The 19,040-nt window shown below is 40.2% G+C and overlaps 1 protein-coding gene across 1 annotated transcript; it reads right to left on the bottom strand.

The window, feature by feature from the left end:
* Positions 1-2,604: 2,604 nt before the first annotated feature.
* LOC135198272 (chondroitinase-AC-like) lies at positions 2,605-18,172 on the bottom strand. The gene is given in 14 exon segments (XM_064225841.1): positions 2,605-2,990; positions 3,330-3,551; positions 3,864-4,232; positions 5,040-5,168; positions 5,774-5,891; positions 6,659-6,824; positions 7,915-8,071; positions 8,677-8,797; positions 9,578-9,719; positions 10,645-10,709; positions 14,020-14,128; positions 14,556-14,700; positions 17,104-17,247; positions 18,025-18,172. Coding segments are annotated over 14 exon segments (2,226 nt in total). The 5' UTR covers positions 18,079-18,172; the 3' UTR covers positions 2,605-2,705.
* Between the last annotated feature and the right edge of the window lie 868 nt (positions 18,173-19,040).

Here is a 19,040-nt window from a genome sequence, read left to right as displayed (position 1 = left end):
ATAAACTGTTGATAGCAGAGTAGGATAAGGATGGTTTCGTCTCCAATCATCTCAATCAGTGATACGAATGTTCAATATTTGAGAAAAACTCTTTATCGCGAGAGTATATATAATGTTCTAAGAGGTCCACAATAATAAAGAAAAAAAGGTTGCGAGTTCGTGTATAATTTAAAACCCCTCTACAAAGCTTTCGAACCTTTCCGGGAGATGAACCCACAGGAAAGGGTTCGAAAGCTTCGTAGAGGGTTTTTAAATTATACACGAACTCGCAACATTTTTTATTATTGTGAACTTCTTAGAACAATGTCCAATATCTAGCACAAGGTACTACAGACTAATTCCTCACACCTATGGACTGTGAAACAGCCTCCTCCCTACTCAGGATACCGGGCAGTTGGAACTTCAGGATGCAATGTAGTACTATCACTACCCTGACACAATTATCCTTGCATTTTAATGCCTTTTTTTTACGTCTATTGACTAAAGTATTTATTTATTGAACCTGTGGTACCAAGTCTATTCTAGTTCATGTAGGCTCTCAGAGTTTTTTTATTCTCTTTTTTTAGTACTTTTACGTTTCATATAACCTGCAGGATTTCGAGCCACTGTTCGACTACCAGCCAGCGTTAGAGAGAGAGAGAGAGAGAGAGTTGCATTGTCTAATTGTTACTAGAGATTTCTCAGAAACCTTTTGTGTGCGCGCGTGTGTTGAATCTGAGAGAGAGAGAGAGAGAGAGAGAGAGAGAGAGAGAGAGAGAGAGAGAGAGAGAGAAACCATCCCATTACTGCGCTGAGAAGCTGCCTTACATAACTCTACATTACTAACACACACCTTCCCTTGCTCCTGTAGTACCATCTCTCCCTTTTTTTTCATCGCCCTGGCTGGAGACACGAACCCGCTAGATCTAAGTGGCGTACCACGACACACACACTAACCGCCATACCATCGGATCTACCTAAAGCTTCATTTTGTTATTTATATTAAGTGTAAGAAATGTTGTATCCAGGAATTTTTTAACTGTCGGTAATGGTTTACGCTCATATGCGGTGTCATGGATGCATAAAAGGGGTTTGTAGGACTAGGACTTATTATTCATGTTATATAATGGTGTCTCAGCACTACAGACACACACACACACACACACATATATATATATGATATATATATAATATATATATATATATATATATATATATATATATATGTGTGTGGTGTGTGTGTGTGTGTGTGTGTGTGTGTATATATGTATATTATATATAATAAATAAATTTATATATTATATAATATATCATATATATAATATATATATGATATAATAAATATAGATATATTATATATATAGATATAGATATTGGATAAAATATATATATATATATATATACATATAAATATATATACATATATATATATAGATATTATATATATATATATATATATCATATACATATATATATATATATATATATATATATATATATATATATATATATATATAATATTAAATCTCTTGAAGCGAGTTTTCGCTTGAAAAGTGTAATAATCGAAAATATTACCGAAAGATCTCTGTAGCGTCCACTCGACGGAGGGAGGGAGGGAGGAGGGGGAAGGGAGGAAGGGAGGAAGGGTGAGGGGGGGGTGGGGGTGAGGGTGGGAGCAAACACACACGTATCAGTGCCACGTTTCTTCTCCTGGGGGGCCTTTCGAGAGGCTCAGACTTAACTAACACCTGCGAATTGATGATTATATATCGGTGGTGACGTCACTGGCCATTCGCAAGAGACGTTTCAAATCCCTATTCGTCAATCGACACCAGATTTCATTATTATTATTATCATTATTATTAACTATTATTATCATTATTATTAATGAAAGTCAGAATATCTGCAAGGTGTAACAGGATGTACTGATAAATCCCGCAGTCTGCAATTTGAAACAACTCTCAGGAGATGCAAAAAAGAGAAGATGAATAAGAAGAAGAAGAAGAACAGAAGTAAAGTAAGAGGAATGAAAGGGGTTGCTTGCAGCTAGGGGGCCGAAGGCACGCTGTGCTAACTAACTGGTCCCTTTGGGGGGGGGGGGGAGTTGTGCAAGGATGCATTTAGCCAGATCCAATCTGCAATGGAAGTGTCTCCAACTATCAAATCCCTAGCGATTTTGCCGCCTTAGAAGAGCTGTTAATCAGTCCGTCATTGATGATGTTAATGATCCCAAAATGCAGGTAGGGCGGCAATGGAATGTGCTGCAGTTCACGGGATATTTACAAGTTACATCACAGGTACTGTGGAAGAGTTATCCCTGAACATCTGTTACCTCAGGGTGAACTTTATGTTATTCAGCAACGGGACCAACGGCTTTACGTGACTTCCGAACCAAGTCGAGAGTGAAATTCTATCAACAGAAATACTCAATCCTCACACCTCAGTGGAATGCCCGAGAATCGAACTCGCGGCCACCGAGGTGGTAGTCCAAGACCAAACCGACAACGCCACTGAGGCGCTTGTGTTATTATTTGGCCAAGGGTGACCTTTATGATGTTCAGTTTGCATTATTATTTGGCCAAGTTTTTCAAGGAATTCATAAGCATTGTTGACAGATTACAAAAGTTAGCTGCTGAAAAGAATTTATTGCTCTGGTCTTGGTATCAGATCAAAATCAACCAGTGCCAGCACAAGTGGAAAATACCGAGCTTCAGTTCCTGGTCGTTCTACAGTCGAATCATTACAGTTGTGCTGGATCCCCTCACGGGATCGAGTGGAAGGTCAATCCCCTTTTCCATCACGGAGCCTTCAAAAGTGATGGAAATTTTCAAGACATCATAGATCTGCTGAGGATCAGAGACAGAGAGGAATATCGTGGCTTCTCCGGCAGTAGTTTTCTCCACAGTTGCTAACACAAGGCAAGGGGTATCAACCTCAATCTCCAGGGGCCCTACACCGCCACAGGAGTCCACGATCACTTTCCCAGCACTTACCAGAGATGCGCCGATAGCCTGTCAAGAAGGGCGCGAAAGATTGTAGACTCATTCAAGTACTAAAGTTTACATTCTGAGTCTATAACTAGAAGGGTATGTTATACTTCTTCATGAGGTCACTACACTTGAAATGTATTGTTCTCTGGCTTTCCAAATATCAGGCACTGAAGTCAAGCTGGGTGAACCCTGTCTAATAATAATAAGAGGTTTGTAAAATATATAAAACTTTTCAAGCAAACAAATCCAAACTTACTAGTAAGCATGGATGATTATCTAGTCTTTCTCAGATCTCAAAAATTTCTTTTTAGTATTTAGCAAAAAAATATTAAAATGCAAAAAAACCAACTGGATATTTACCACTGAAGGGTGATGGCAAACCACGTGCTTGTTTTCGTCTTGGGTGACAACTTCCACAGAAGGATGACTGAAGAACTGTCTTGTGATTTCAAGGTTTGTTGCTGGGAGTACGGCATAAGCCAGCGTAGCATTAATGGGATCAGCTTTGTGGGTTATCCAAGCCCTGTAAATGCAACTGATATAAATCTGGACTGTTTCCATAATACTGGTATGCCAGTAATACTAAAGATTAAGGGAAAAATTCTTATAACTACATTACTTACATAAAGACATCGAGCTCTTTGTCATCATGGTACCGCGTTTCAGCTGTTGAATGAAGGTGTTCATCACCATTCAGGAAAACGTAGCTGACATTACGGTGGAAACAGCCAGGACGGTTTGTAGTAGTCAAAGACACCCATCTCTAGAGTTTCTTCTTTCCCACTTCCTGTGCAGACGACAAACCGACCTTCAAAAGCTATCTGGACAGGTAAGAGGATGTCATTAATAGGCGAACTTCAGTTAGCTCAGAAATATACCAAGAATTTCACTCACCAGTAACTGACTGGTAGAGCAAAGGTTAGCATAATCACGTCTACTTGGAAAGACAAATAATTCATGCAAATCGTCTGTTAAACTTTTTACTAATTCAAACACATGACTCAAATGTTCAGGGCAGAAGTAAAGTACCTGAGTTAAAGTGGTTCCAACATATTTGTGAGTGACATGAGCTGGATCCAGAGTGATACCTGACCCCACAACTACAATGACGTCGTCGAAGAAGAACCAAGACTTCAGTGCGCGAAGAGGAACGTGTGGTCGGTTGTACACCATGCTCGCTAGACCGACCAGGCCATCTGTGACGCCACCACTGAATTTGGCGTCATTGTAGAAGTACCTTGAGAACCAACTGTTTAGGTGGTACTGTAAAGGGCAATATTGTCACTGCAGATTACCTTGAGCCTGTTTATGTATTACATTTAATAATAATAATAATATCCATTCTGTATCCATGTCAAGTGATTGGTAGTGTTAGTATGTCCAAATCATAAGTAATTATCTAAAATTCTGAAAATCTTTTTCTTACAGTAATAACAGTGAGCCCCAAAGGGGGACACTTGCAAGTCATTGAAGGCAAACAATAGAAACCGGTTCTTATACCTGTTCCCTTTGGAAGCTCATGGAGCCCAAACTTTAAAAGTTGTGACAGCAGCATTATTTAGATCAGCCACATTCACTTCTACTCTACTATACATCACTGCCTTGTTTTCACTTCCATGATTGCAGACGGTAGTACTTATTATGCATCTCACCCAACCACACTACTAGCTGTCTCTCACCCAACAGTAGTACACAGGCCCTTCCCATTCATCTGGACATTTGCCTCTCATTTATCCCACTAAGCTCAAGGTCTTGTTTGTTTGTTTGTATGGTGTCTTTACGTTGCACGGAACCGGTGGTTACTCAGCAAAGGGACCAATGGCTTTACGTGACTCCCAAACCACGTCGAGAGTGAACTTATATCACCAGAAATACACATCTCTGACCCCTCAATGGAACGCCCAAGAATCGATCTCGCAACCACTGAGGTAGCAGGCCAAGACCAAGCTGACCACGCCACTGAGGCGCTTTTAAGCTCAAGGTCTTGACTGACAAAAAGGCGAATGTATTGTAGGGCAGAGCATTTAACAGTAGAAGACCCAATGAGACTGAAAAGAGCTCAGGACTTACGGCTGGAATTTCTGTGGTGTACTGGTTGGTAACGGAAGGCACTCTTGCCCAGTCATACACCTGGAAGACCTCATTCCTCAACTTTCAATACTCTCCACCATCGACGAGGATTGTCATGAAGCCATCTGCCTGGAATGTGGCATTCAGAATAGAGGGTGCCTGTCAAATCTAGTCTTGCCTGATCAGTAGTATTTTAAACTCACATCAGATTTTACAATCTGACCAAAGGTCTGTTTTTAAGAGATGATGAGTGCAGATGAGATCAATTTTTAAAATAGTCCTTCAAAAGCAGAAATAATCTGGCAAATTTTACTCTGCAGATACAGAAATCTTATGCAAGGCAACAGGTGGTCATGAAAATGGCAGGGAGGTCTGCCATACTCATTTCCTTTTAACTGTATTTTTTTCTAAGTTCCATCAAAACTAAAGTCCTAACAACCCACTAACTCCATTCAGGAGCTGGTCCTGTTCTGCCTCTCTCTCACATCAGAGCGAACTTGAACTTTCTTGGAAAGAACCCTTCAATACCTTCCCTTTAAAAAACTCATCACATTCAATTAAGCAATCGGTGCTTTTCTGTTTATTGAAAGCTAATATTTTTCCAAGATAACTAAAAATTCCCTCAGAGGATTCTTATAAACTTCCTTTTCCCTAATAATCAGGGGCCTTTGGCAAGATTACTTGTTTTAACCTATCTCCCTGAAGCACAGATAAGCAAAGAGGTTGAAACCTACTTGAAAGTATCCATCAATGTTTTCACCAGATGACCAACTCTCAGGTCTCACAGTTCGATTGGAGAGAATCCTCACGCTAGCATAATAGTCACGGCGCTGATGGGCGGACAAGTCAGAGCTGGAAAGGGTAGGACTGGACTGATAATGCGATTATCTTCAGCTCTACATCAGTAAGAGTCCTTTCTACTTATATTAAAGTTTTCCTTCCAACATGTTTAGAATGGTGGCCTCCAGACTCTTCTGAAACATCAGTGACCCTAGGTTCCCTATGGACTCAAGAGAAGAGTGCCTATAATAACAACTTTGATTGAATTTAATGTGGAAAAGAAAAATTTGTCTCCCATTTCTTGATATTACTTGAAGACACTGGATTCAGCCTGCCAGCAGCTCCCAGTCTCTGAAGCAGAAGAGATCCAAAATGGCCTTTGGACCAATTGGTGAATGGATCCAGTGCCTTCAAGGAATCACAGAAGTTTAGGTTGGGTTGTGCATCTTCTTTTAATAATATGAAAAATAAAATTTTATATTTGTTTCAAAACTTTAGTGATCCTGAAGGAGACTTGGTCCCTACAGGGGGTTAGAGGCATTCTTCTAGTGCTTGCTTGAAAAACCTGGAGCCCACACATCTAAAGACAGACAGTTCAGATGACCTGGGGAACCTAGGGACCTTAGTTTAACCAAGTGCCCCTTCTCCGAAGGCCCCCCAACTGAAACTAGGGAGGCAGTCATGTGTTGGGAAAACAATGCTGTAGTTCTAAATCACAGAAATCTGAAAGGGTTAGTGTTGACCCAATTAGTGAAACAGGTAACGATTATCTTGCAATAATTTAAGAAAGAAACAAAGAAATTGAGCGGCAGGAGCTAACCTCAATCCAATCAACTTACTTGAAAAAATGTCGATGCCCAACCAAAGCATATTCTGGCGCTGGAACAATGTTTTCGTATCTGTGTAGGATGGCTTCCACTTGTTCTCGGTAACGGCCCATCTTCAGCAGACTATTACCTGTGTCGGCTATCAGGGCCCTGACGCTGTAATAGGTGATCACTGTGCCTAGAAAGCACAAACATGAGGAGAAATTACCTCTGTCACTTTAACACCAAGGCTACAAAGTGAATCCCAAGTGTCACCTATCTATATTTGTATAGATAATTACATTGCCATGAATTATTTCACAAAGAATAATAACAGAAAGTGAATGAATATGCAAAGTGAGTAAGGAATCATATGCAAATGTGTATTGAAAGAAAAATGGGTGTTTTACCAAGAAAATGTCACCCAAAATTCAGTGCCATGAAACTGACGACAAATTCTAAGCTGGAAAGTAGGTCAAACCGTGCCAATAGAGGCCAAACCGATGAATATTTAAGCTAAGTCAGGACGTAATCATTGTTAAGCAACACTGAGTGTGGTCAGCACTTGCAATCTGGATTGGCAACCAACAACAAATGCCAGACATAAGCTTCTCTTACTATTTGCTAAAACAGCAAGACTGGTGTGAGAGCCAATAATTTACAATAATTTCAAGGAAATAAATGATTCTGAGGTCTTTAAGGTTCATAATGCATCATCATCTACTCAATAACTAGACAGCTCTTAGTGGTCATAAAAATAACTAATGGTTATGCTCTGTTCATATTATCCTCCAGGGATACTAGTTCTTTTTAATCCCAGCCCAGGAATTAATGGCTCCCTTCCCTGTTTTCTCTAATAACAGCTGAAGTGTAAGCTTGGTAAGTGAAGGAAAATATTGGCTTCTAACTAAAAAAAAATTTAAACAGAAGACCAATAAATTCACTCTATTGATCTCACAGAACAGTGGCCTGAAACTGCCCCAGATGACAAATTTTTCCAAGCATGAACTGCCCATATTAGAGTACCCAGAGGACTGACTGTTGACAGCAAGTTGATTTGAATTCTTCTACCACCACAAAGAGCTAAAATTGTTCAAATGGCTTTAAATGTTAAATGATGACATTAAATCTCAGCACAGCAAATACAGTGAAACCATGTCTGGAATAACTAAAGGATATCAGTGGCCCATGTCCCCTAGTTAGCTGTGTCTAAAACTGCTTGTTGCACATCAGTAAATGAACATCATTTGGTCTTCCAGGACGCGGTTTCCTCAAGTAAAGAACAAAACCTGTTGGGATTTTCCTTCCAACTAGAGTTGGTTCGATCACGCCGCCCCTGAAGACCCACTGGTGGCACTGTAAGTAACTCGAGTAGATTCCTTCAACGGCGGCGTCCTCATAATCCAAGTCCGTGCTGCTGTACCACGACATCATGAGACCTAACGTCTGGCGGTAGAGAGAGAACAGGTCTTAGGTTGAACCCCTGCAGAAGACTGGATTGTGAATATACAAAGATAACAGGTCTTGGGTTTAACTGCTGCAGAAGGCTGGATTGTGAATATACAAAGATAACAGGTCTTAGGTTTAACCCCTGCAGAAGACTGCATTGTGGCTATACAAAGCTAACTACTGCTTGGAGAATTCTTTGTGAGAGATGGAATGCACATCAGATACTCAGAAACATTCTACAGGGAATTAACTGTACATTGCATCCCATGCATGAAAAAACTTTTGGGAGTTGGTGTGTGCAATGGAATGGAATATAGAATTTAAGGGTCTAGCACTGGGATGAGGTCATTCAGAGCTGAAAAGGGAAATTGACAGTATAACAAGAGAAAGACTTCACAGTTGCACTACGGAACTATTGTCAGGGGAGGGTGGATAGCAAGACGGAAGAAACTGAATATGAACAGAGGTATAATAAAAGGAATGAAAGGCCTTGCAGCTAGGGGCCGTAGGGACGATGCAAAGAACCTTAAGTAATGCCTACAGGCACTGGTACCCCTCTACGGGGGTTGGTGAGTGGAGTCCCACTCCCAATGACTACATACCCACATCATCTCTTTGCCGTACTCCCCGGAGTAAGGATTCCCCAGAGTGTGATTCAGGTACATGTGATCTACTGTGGAGTGATTACCCAATGGATTGTGCTGGTGGATGCAACCGTCGGGTCTGCAAGGCAGCAGGGGGAGGATTTCGGGTTTAGTCGTTAAAAACGAAGTATCCCACGGGAGGCTGGAAGCGACTGTGACAGGCGTTAAAAAATACAGGATGTCCATAAAGTCCCAGTACCATTACAAGTATTTATTGCTCAGAATGGTACTGGGACTTTATGAACACCCTGTATATATATTCATTTATTTCGTATAATAAAAACATTTCCCGAGAGGCAAGGAGATGTCTACTGGAAATAACGGCGCAAAAGATGTCTTTGAGATATATTATTAATTTTTTTTCAGTGGAGAAGAATTTTGTAATGGTTAAAGATGAAAACATTCGTAAGGTCATTTTTTAATTATCAGTGACAGAAATAGAAAAAAAAAGTTCAAATTCAACTGCAAACACTTGGATCATGTTCGTCCTTTGACAGGCTATAGTAGAGACACATCAACCGTGCATCTGATTTCTAGGCCAGTCACCTACGACGCTCCTGATTGGCTGTCGATAAGCCAATCACAGGGCTGGAAACTCTCAGTCTCTCTCGAGAGTTCACTTAGGCAGGATGTATGTTCCGCCTCTCCTGAGGGATAAGTCTTTCAAAAGTATCCCACAGGAGAGGTGGAACATACATCCTGCCGATGTGAACTCTCAAGAGAGACTGAGAGTTTCCAGCCCTGTGATTGGCTTATCAACAGCCCATCAGGAGCACCGTAAGGGACTAGCCTAGACATCATAGTTCTTCCATGGCAAAGGGACCTTGATACAAAACAATTCTCTCTCTCTCTCTCTGACCTGACTCCATTTCCCTCGTAGGAATTCCTCAGGGCCAACTCTTCGTACAACTGCGAAGCAACTTCGCCATGGACACGCTGCCAAGTCCCTCGGAGGAGCCCTTCCACCTCCCCCAGTAAGGCTCGCGGACCGAAGTTCCCTCCTGGAGGCGATAATCAAAGTGTCACCAATGGTTCCACCTCATAGGAAGTGTCGTTACTTAAGAATGGAATGGGAGATAGAATTTTGGCCCAGGACGAGCGCCGTGACCTATGACATTCGGGGTCATTCAACGCTGAAATGGACATTGACACCAGAATTACTCGAGGTTCTTTGCAGCGTGCCTTCGGCCCCGTAGCTGCCACCCGTTTCAACACTTTTACTGTACCTCCTTTCATATGCTCTTTCTTCCATCTTACTTTCCTTAACAGTGCAATTGCGATCAGGTTTTCCTCCTGTTACTGCACCTTTCGAACCTTTGACTCTTAAGTTCCTTCGGCCTCAATACTACATATTCAGTTCAACGGGAGGAAAACCTCAAAGCAGCTGCACTATGAAACAGCTGATGGGAGAGAGAGGAAGGAAATATATCAGAAAATGAACGGAGGTACAGTAAAAGGAAGAAAAGGGGTTGCAGTTGGGGCCGAAGGGTCGCTGCAAAGAACCTAGAGTAATGCCTACAGTGCAACGCTTGGGGTGCACCGATGGCACTCCTACCACCAACTATGAAAATATGCAGAAAGAGGGTCCCTTTATCTGGTTACACCAAAACATAAATACGCGTCATTACAGATCAGAAAACATTAGAAGAGCCTCTCTTGAACTTAGAGTAATCAGCCATTACAGATTAGAAAACACTAGAGCAGGCTCTCTTGAATCGCAGGTAATTGGGCTGACCTCATAAGCACGCACACCTCCAAACACGTAAGGTCAGTAGATCCGTCTACAATCAAACTTTTCCAGTTATTTTCTCCACTTTTTTATTTCTACTTTTTTCTCCTTATCGATCTCCTCCTCACCTATGAGAGCGATTGTTCGTTCCTCTACCAATCTGAGCAACTCAACTCATTACCTGTAGAAGCCATTACCTGCATTACTGCCACCCAGGTCCTCGGGATTCCAGACGGGGCCGTGCAGCGTGTTCGCCCAGAACCTGGTTGAGTAGAATAGAATTGAATAGACTATAGAGTTTGGGGCGAAAGCCAAGAGCAGGGACCAATATATGAGGTCCCTGCGCTGTGTGACTGGATCCGTCTGTGGTACTTGAGCCTTCTCCCGTAGTGTGCAAGTTGTCCCAAGGTAGAGTGAAAACTTTGGGGAATATTTAGCTATAAATAATAGATTTGGTTTTTAACTGAAGCATCTTGGACTCGAATTGGATGATAGCATTTAGCCCAATGACCAAGAACTGGGAAATTGACAATTAAAAAGTTTGAAAGGTGTGACGAGGATACCTATGAAGCAACTGTTAAGAGAGGGTCGAGGAAAGTCAGATGGAAGAAAGATAATATAAACGGAGCTACAGTAAGAGAAATGAAAAGGTAGTAGAAGCTAGAGGCAAAAGGGACGCTTCAAAGACCCTTAAGTAAAGCCTACAGTACACCGCATGAGGGGCACTAACGGAAGCTTCTCCGCTACGGGGCTTCATCCATCTTGCACCACCGTCTTCCTTAGCTCGGCATGTCATACAGCCAGCACGGGCTCTTGCTCTCAAAAGCGACTGTGTCATCACGTTTTTCCTCAGATAACAGAGGTGTCTCTCAGCCGGATGTTAGAGTTACGGTTGTGTTATGTAACCCTAAACATCTGCGACCAGATTCTGCAACCCCCAAGCTACGTGTTCGATTTCGAAACAGCATCAGGTGTCGAAGAGTAACGATTTTACGATCACAGAATGGGGATACGGATTCGATGGCCAAGCGCTGGCTCCTATTATGGGATACAGGCTCCACGGTCAAGCGGTGGGGCCTATACCATATCATGTCAGGTCATTCAGTGCTGAAAAAAGGTGTTGACAGGAGAAAAACCTATAGCAATTGCACTCTGAAATAACTCTCAGGAAGGAGTGGAAAGTACGAGGGAAGAAGGAAGAAGGAGAATATGAACGGAGGTGGTCTGAGATTTATACCCAGATTGCCTGAAACTCCGGAGTCCAACCACTTTGGTGCGAATCATGGGGAAAGTCTGCAAGATTGGGGCGTTGTTGTTGTTTTTTATTCAGTTATTTATATCTCTCGCAACCTGTACTTTCACCTTATTATAATTATCATTTTTAGTGGGGGGGTGGGGGGGACTCTCTATCGCGAGAGTATATTGAATGTTCTAAGAGGTCCACAATAATTTTAAAAATGTCGCGAGTTCGTGTATAATCTAAAAAAACCGTTTACAAAGCTTTCGAACCTTCCCTGGGTTTATCTTCAGTCATAATTATAATATACATACATATTATACGATCTATATATAGAATAAGAATATCTATATATATATATATATATATATATATATATTTTTTTTTTTTTTTTTTTTTTTTTTTTTTTTTTACTGAAGATGAACCCAGGGAAGGGTTCGAAAGCTTTGTAGGGTTTTTTTAAATTACACACGGATTCGCAACATTTATTATTATTGTGGACCTCTTAGAACATCGTTATCATTATTATTATTGGAAAAGTAAATCCACCATAGCATGTCTGTTTGATTATGTTATTTAGAATATATAAAGAAGAAATCTTTCGATGACCTGCACTTGGAAGTCATCGAAAGCTCTCTGCTATATATATTTTGAATAACAAAATCAAAAAGATATACTATTGTGGATTTACTTTTCCATTTTATTGACTCATGTGATTATGAGTTCTGGAATTCAATTACATTTATTATTATTATTTATCTTATTATTTATTATTTATTATTATTTTATCTTATTAATTCATTATTATGTATTATATTATTATTATTATTATTTGTCTATCATAGTCCTCCAATTCGACTGGGTGGTATTTATAGTGTGGGGTTCCGGGTTGCATCCTGCCTTCTTAGGAGTACTTTTCTTACTATATGTGCGCCGTTTCTACGATCACACTCTTCTACATGAGTCCTGGAGCTACTTCAGCTTCTAGTTTTTCCAGATTCCTTTTCAGGGATCTTGGGATCGTGCCTAGTGCTCCTATGATTATGGGTACAATTTCCACTGGCATATCCCATATCCTTCCTATTTCTATTTTCAGGTCTTGATACTTATCCATTTTTTCCCTCTCTTTCTCTTCAACTCTGGTGTCCCATGGTATTATTATTATTATTATTATTATTATTATTATTATTATTATTATTATTATTATTATTATTATTATTATTATTATTATGGACCAAGAGGTGAGACACCGAATTCAGACAGGATGGAATAACTGGAGGTCTGCATCAGGGGTCCTCTGTGACAAGAAGGTCCCTCTGAAATTGAAAGGAAAGTTCCATAGGACGGTGGTCAGACCAGCAATGTTATATGGAACAGAAACAGCAAGTATGAGGAAAACAGAGGAGAAGAAGATAGATGTAGCAGAAATGAGAATGTTGAGATGGATGTCGGGAGTAACAAGGGAAGATAGGATTAGAAATGAGTATATAAGAGGATCGATAAAGGTAGCTGAAATATCGAAGAAAATACAGGAAGGAAGGCTTCGATGGTATGGACACCTGTTTCGAAGGGAGGAACGTCATGTTGGAAGACATACGATGGAAATGGAAGTGCAGGGTAGAAGGAAGAAGGGAAGACCAAGAAAGAGATGGCGTGATTGTGTAGGGTAAGATATGGAATTGAAAGGTATAAATGAGAACGAGGCACAGGACAGAAATCGATGGAGACGACTCATTCGCAATGGCGATCCCATATAAAAATGGGTTTAAGCTAGGAAGAAGATTATTATTATTATTATTATTATTAGTATTATTATTATTATTATTATTATTATTATTATTATTATATTATTATTATTATTATTATTATTATTATTATTATTATTATCATTCAGAAGATGAACCCTCTTCATATGGAACAAGCCCACCAAAGGGGCTACAGACTTGAAATCCAAGCTTCCAGAACATATTATGGTGTTAATCAGGAAGCAAGAGATGGTAAAAGGGTCTACATAAATAAGAGAACTCACTTATTAAAACAGAAACAGTAAATTAACGTATTCATGCATAGATAGAAATGTATTCAAATGCAAAAGGGGAATACCATTAGGTAAGTCACGCACTACATCTTCGTTCAAACTTCCAAGTAATACACAATTAAGGACCGCTGGAACTGCGGGGAGATTGGATAGCGAGAAACATTTATACCATATAGGTGCTGCTGCTGCTGCTCTCTCTCTCTCTCTCTCTCTCTCTCTCTCTCTCTCTCTCTCTCTCTCTCTCCCGGCAGCAAAAGGGGGTTCAGGGATCGATTATGACCTCTTCTGCCTCCTTACCTATCTAAGAAGTCCAGGAGTAGCTGTTGGTCGAGAACGCCTTGAGCCAGCACCGCCCCTTGCCACATCTGAAGGGGCACACCGATGATGTGGTCCCACCAGTTGGGTTCTGGGGGTGACAATTGGGTGTCAGTACTTTAGAAAGTCAGTACAGTCCACAACCAACACCCCCTGCCCCCCAAAACCGCCAAAAGTGAATGGTAATGGTTCTATGGTAAAATTGGACAGGGAAGGAGTTGAGGATATCTCAGTAAAAAAACCAAAGTATTATGAATAACTTGATATATGATATATATATATATATATATATATATATATATATATATATATATATATATATATAAACTAGCTATATTTTCAACGATATAAATAGTTATGATTCTTTCGGGGAGGGGGGGGGGGGGGTGGGGGGGGGGGTAATATTGACTCAAATTAAACCTGAATTTTGAAAGCTCAGGTGCTAATGGCTAAAACTGGGTTCAGTTGTAAGCGTGATGTTACAGAAATATATCCTCTCTCTCTCTCTCCCTCCTAACCGTCGATCGGGGGAGCGTCGTAGGTGATGTATCTGAAGCAGAGGTCAGCCTCCTTCGTCAGGTTCTGCCCCTTCCAGTGATGGTAGAGAAGAGCAGACTGCCGACGCCCGTGGGTGACGAAGGACTGCGACCCAGGTCCTTCGTACTGCGGGAGAGACAGGATCTGTATCCTACAGTCTGTTGTCTTTGTCTTTTCCGACCTGGCGGTAAATGTCCACAAGCGACATCCCCGACCTCGACTGTGATCGGCGGAGGCTCTGCGAGAGCTGCCCCCTCATTGCCTGCGAGCGATGTCGGATGCGGGTTTTTACAGCCAAGGTCTCTCAAGACCAAAAAAAGACAAGGGCAGTGATTCTCAAAGTGGGTAGATCATTCTGGAGGACTTTTGACAAAACTGTAAAAATATCATATTTTTGTCTGTCTGTCTGTATATCTATCTATCTATCTATCTATACACACACAACACACACACACACACACACACATAAACTTTTACTTTAACACGATTCCACACCTGTAACAAAACGAACAGGTGTGAGAACTGAAAGACACCTGAATTCCAATTTCATATACTCATATGTGTATATATATAATATTATACAATGAAGGTAGGGGAAGTACACCAACATGTCAAGGAACTCATATTTATTAAGTTGCAACGTTTCGAAGCCAACCAGCAGGCCTCATTTCCAAGCTAAAAAGTAACAATATCTAATTAGTACAATAAAATTAAGCTACAATATTAAAATACACAATATAAAGTACAATCAAACAATCACAGTTAAAAACACAAATAAGGACTAACCGTTGAGTGTGAAGACAGAGGAAGGACTAACAAGAAACGTAAACAGTTCACGAGAGGTAAAGAGGTGTAGACGTGGCATGGGTGTTCAGTGAGGGGACCAGGTTTTTAATAAACAAAGATTCATTAATTGTTAAAACCTTGTGATTGGAAGCTCTGCCCAAAACCTGAAAGTCCTTGTACTGAAGAGAATACCTACATTTATCGGTATGATCTTATGTTGGAAAATTCGGGATTCGAAAGCTTAGTGCCAGTTCTATAGCTGACAGCTCTATGACTCGATTCGGACCTTAAGTAACCTATGTGTCGATCCAATATAGGTTCCTCGATTACATCGAGGACAAGTAAACTTGTAAATGACACATGAGGTCATCAATGGATCCAAACGGTCCTTGAAGCTGAAAAGGCTACCGATATTCAGTGGGTTTGTGGGTATAATTTTGATTTTCATGGCAGGGAGATGACCAGACATTAAAGCGTGGAGTTCCTCATAAAAAGTTGTATTGTGAATAAAAGGAAAGCTGGCATAGAACGGTAATTTAGGAACGTGAGGAGTAGGATGACGTGGAACAAAAATATTATTTAAAAATTTGGAGACATGCTTAAAGAACAACTGGGTGGGAAAGCAGTTGCTGTTAAAATATTTTTGCAAGAACGTGACTTCATTGTGAAAAGATGGCCAACTGGAAGACAAAGCAAAGGCTCGGTGAAACATGGTTAATAAGGCATTTTTCTTAAAATCAAGAGAACAAAAACTATAAAAATTTGTACCAAGACCAGTGAATGTCTTTTTTCTAAAAACGGAAGTTGAGAAGCCATGAGAGGAGCGTGTAATTAAAATACCTAAAAAAGGCAACTGATTGTTGGTTTCGTGTTCAATGGTGAATTTGATGTTAGGGTGAAATGAGTTGATGAAAGTTAAAAACCTCAGCTTCAAGGACCGTTTGGATCCATTGATGACCTCATGTGTCATTTACAAGTTTACTTGTCCTCGATGTAATCGAGGAACCTATATTGGATCGACACATAGGTTACTTAAGGTCCGAATCGACAGTCATAGAGCTGTCAGCTATAGAACTGGCACTAAGCTTTCGAATCCCGAATTTTCCAACATTAGGGATCATACCGATAAATGTAGGTATTCTCTTCAGTACAAGGACTTTCAGGTTTTGGGCAGAGCTTCCAATCACAAGGTTTTAACAACTAATGAATCTTTGTTTATTAAAAAACTGGTCCCCTCACTGAACACCTCTTTACCTCTCGTGAACTGTTTACGTTTTTTGTTAGTCCTTCCTCTGTCTTCACACTCAACGGTTGGTCCTTATTTGTGTTTTTAACTGTGATTGTTTGATTGTACTTTACATTGTGTATTTTAATATTGTAGCTTAATTTTATTGTACTAATTAGATATTGTTTCTTTTTAGCTTGAAAATGAGGCCTGCTGGTTGGCTTCGAAACGTTGCAACTTAATAAATATGAGTTCCTTGACCTGTTGGTGTGCTTCCCCTACCTTCATTGTATAGTTGGGTTTAGAGAAACCTCCGCCTGTTTAATATAATATATATATATATAACATATAATATATATATTATATATATATCTATATATATATATATATTACTTTATGATGCCACACATCAGTGGACGCAACATTCACGTACTACAGCATGAAATACACAACAACCTATGGAATACAATAGTACTTAAAATTATTTGGCTTCATCTGACCTCTAAAGAAGGACTGACCTCCAAATCCGAAAAGGAACCGTCCGGCTGGAGGAGGGCCACGATTTTTCGCAGATCCTGGTGGCTGGCTCTGGCGAGCGCCGAAGAGTGCATCCTCTGGTAGACGACTTGGAAGGCATCGTCGCCTCTGGTGCAACAAGGATGCTGAGAGAGAGAGAGAGAGAGAGAGAGAGAGAGAGACGACGAGAGAGAGAGAGAGAGAGAAGAGAGAGAGAGAGAGAGAGAGAGAGAGAGAGAGAGTTTCTGTAAACGTTTTGAGTACTACAAGTTTATTCTAATTCTAAACGTTTTGTGTCCTATAACAGTTTCATTTTATTTTATTTTAAAAATATTCAGTTCTCTAACATTTTTCTTTGTTTTAATTCTAAACTTTTACATTCCTCCAACAGTCTATTATCTCAATTTATAAACGTTTCAAGTCCAGCAACGGCTTCTTTCTCTCAATTCTAAAGGCTCCCAGACCTCCAACAGTTTGTATTTCAACGATAAAAGTTATCCTAATCAAGCTACGTCATATACCAAAAAAAAAAAAAAAAAAAAAAAAAAAAAAAAATCCTTCCCACATACGTTCAGTAACATTTCTCGCCTATAACCCCAAAGTCATTTTTGAGCACGGGTGTAACTTCTGAAAGAGTGTTGGCTGCCGCCGGTACTGACGAGCTAAATGAAAAATAACTACTATATACGTGGACATCTGGTCAAGTGAAAAGGCCGATACCAACACGTAGACTCACAGGACCAAACCTTTAAAATGCATGATAATTTGATGGTCGACTGACAGCGCATCTGTAGTGTTACTACATTGTGATATACTACAGTCGCCGTGGGATTCTCATGTCAACGGGCCTGGCTTCTAGAGGCAAGATCTAGATAAACTATCGAGATCCTGTAAGAAATGAAGGATAATACCAAGCTTTTTACCGAGTGGAGAAGATAGACGAGCAAGAGAAAGCGTAACCTTAGACCGATGTCCATACCGACTCTAACCCTTTCTCACAACGACTGATGAGAGAGTATACACATTCCTCTTTCTTCTTCATCTTCCTGTCACAAAACACAGCCAATACGGTTACATTGGTACGGATTATTGTTTCGTAAACATGCATTGTTATCTTCGCCGACGGTGTGTACGAGAACACCTGCAACCAACATTCATTCTCTCTCTCTCTCTCTCTCTCTCTCTCTCTCTCTCTCTCTCTCTCTCTCTCTCTCTCTCTCTTCTAAAACATTATTTCAACTCAGTCAATGCCTCTTCCAGGAAGGAATTACTTTATTTTGTGATCTCTAGCACAAGGTTTCTGAAAGCATATGGATCTAGTGTTTGAGAGCATATTATGCCCTAGTCTTCATTCTCTCTCATTCGTGAGCGTTCTTGTTACGAACGCTGCTGAAACAACTACTGAAAAATGTTTACGGAAATACTGACTATCAGGAAACCTACGAAAAAAGAAAGATATACAAAAAGAGAAGCAGTTCGCTTCTCTTTTTGTTCTCATGAACATCAGGTTAGACCCACAATACAATCCTCAGATAGTGATAAAGCAGTGGGTGTTTTCGAGAGATATACTAGATATACATTTTTTTTATCGTATTTAGAATCTTATCGACCCAGGTTGCATTTGTCAGTCCATTAAAAATGAAATATTCTGAATGTGCAGCACTAACATTACACAAATGGTACAATTATTATAAAGAGCTTTTAATTAACAACCGAAAACTCTCATTATCCTGGATTAAGAAAAAGATACGACCAAACATGGAATAACCGCACGAGAGAGAAATTAGGTTGATGAACAGATAAAGACGCAGTAATTGGATATAGAACCGAAATGAAGCCAATGGCTAAATACAGACATATAAAAAATGCTTGTAGTACATAACTATGAACACGACTTTTTTACAGATATTCCACTGAAAGCATATAAATATACGTACTA

This window comes from Macrobrachium nipponense, chromosome 22, assembly GCF_015104395.2.
Source record: "Macrobrachium nipponense isolate FS-2020 chromosome 22, ASM1510439v2, whole genome shotgun sequence".
Taxonomy (NCBI): Eukaryota; Metazoa; Arthropoda; class Malacostraca; order Decapoda; family Palaemonidae; genus Macrobrachium; species Macrobrachium nipponense.
Note: the sequence above shows the minus strand (reverse complement) of the source record. Positions and strands in the feature narration are given on the sequence as shown.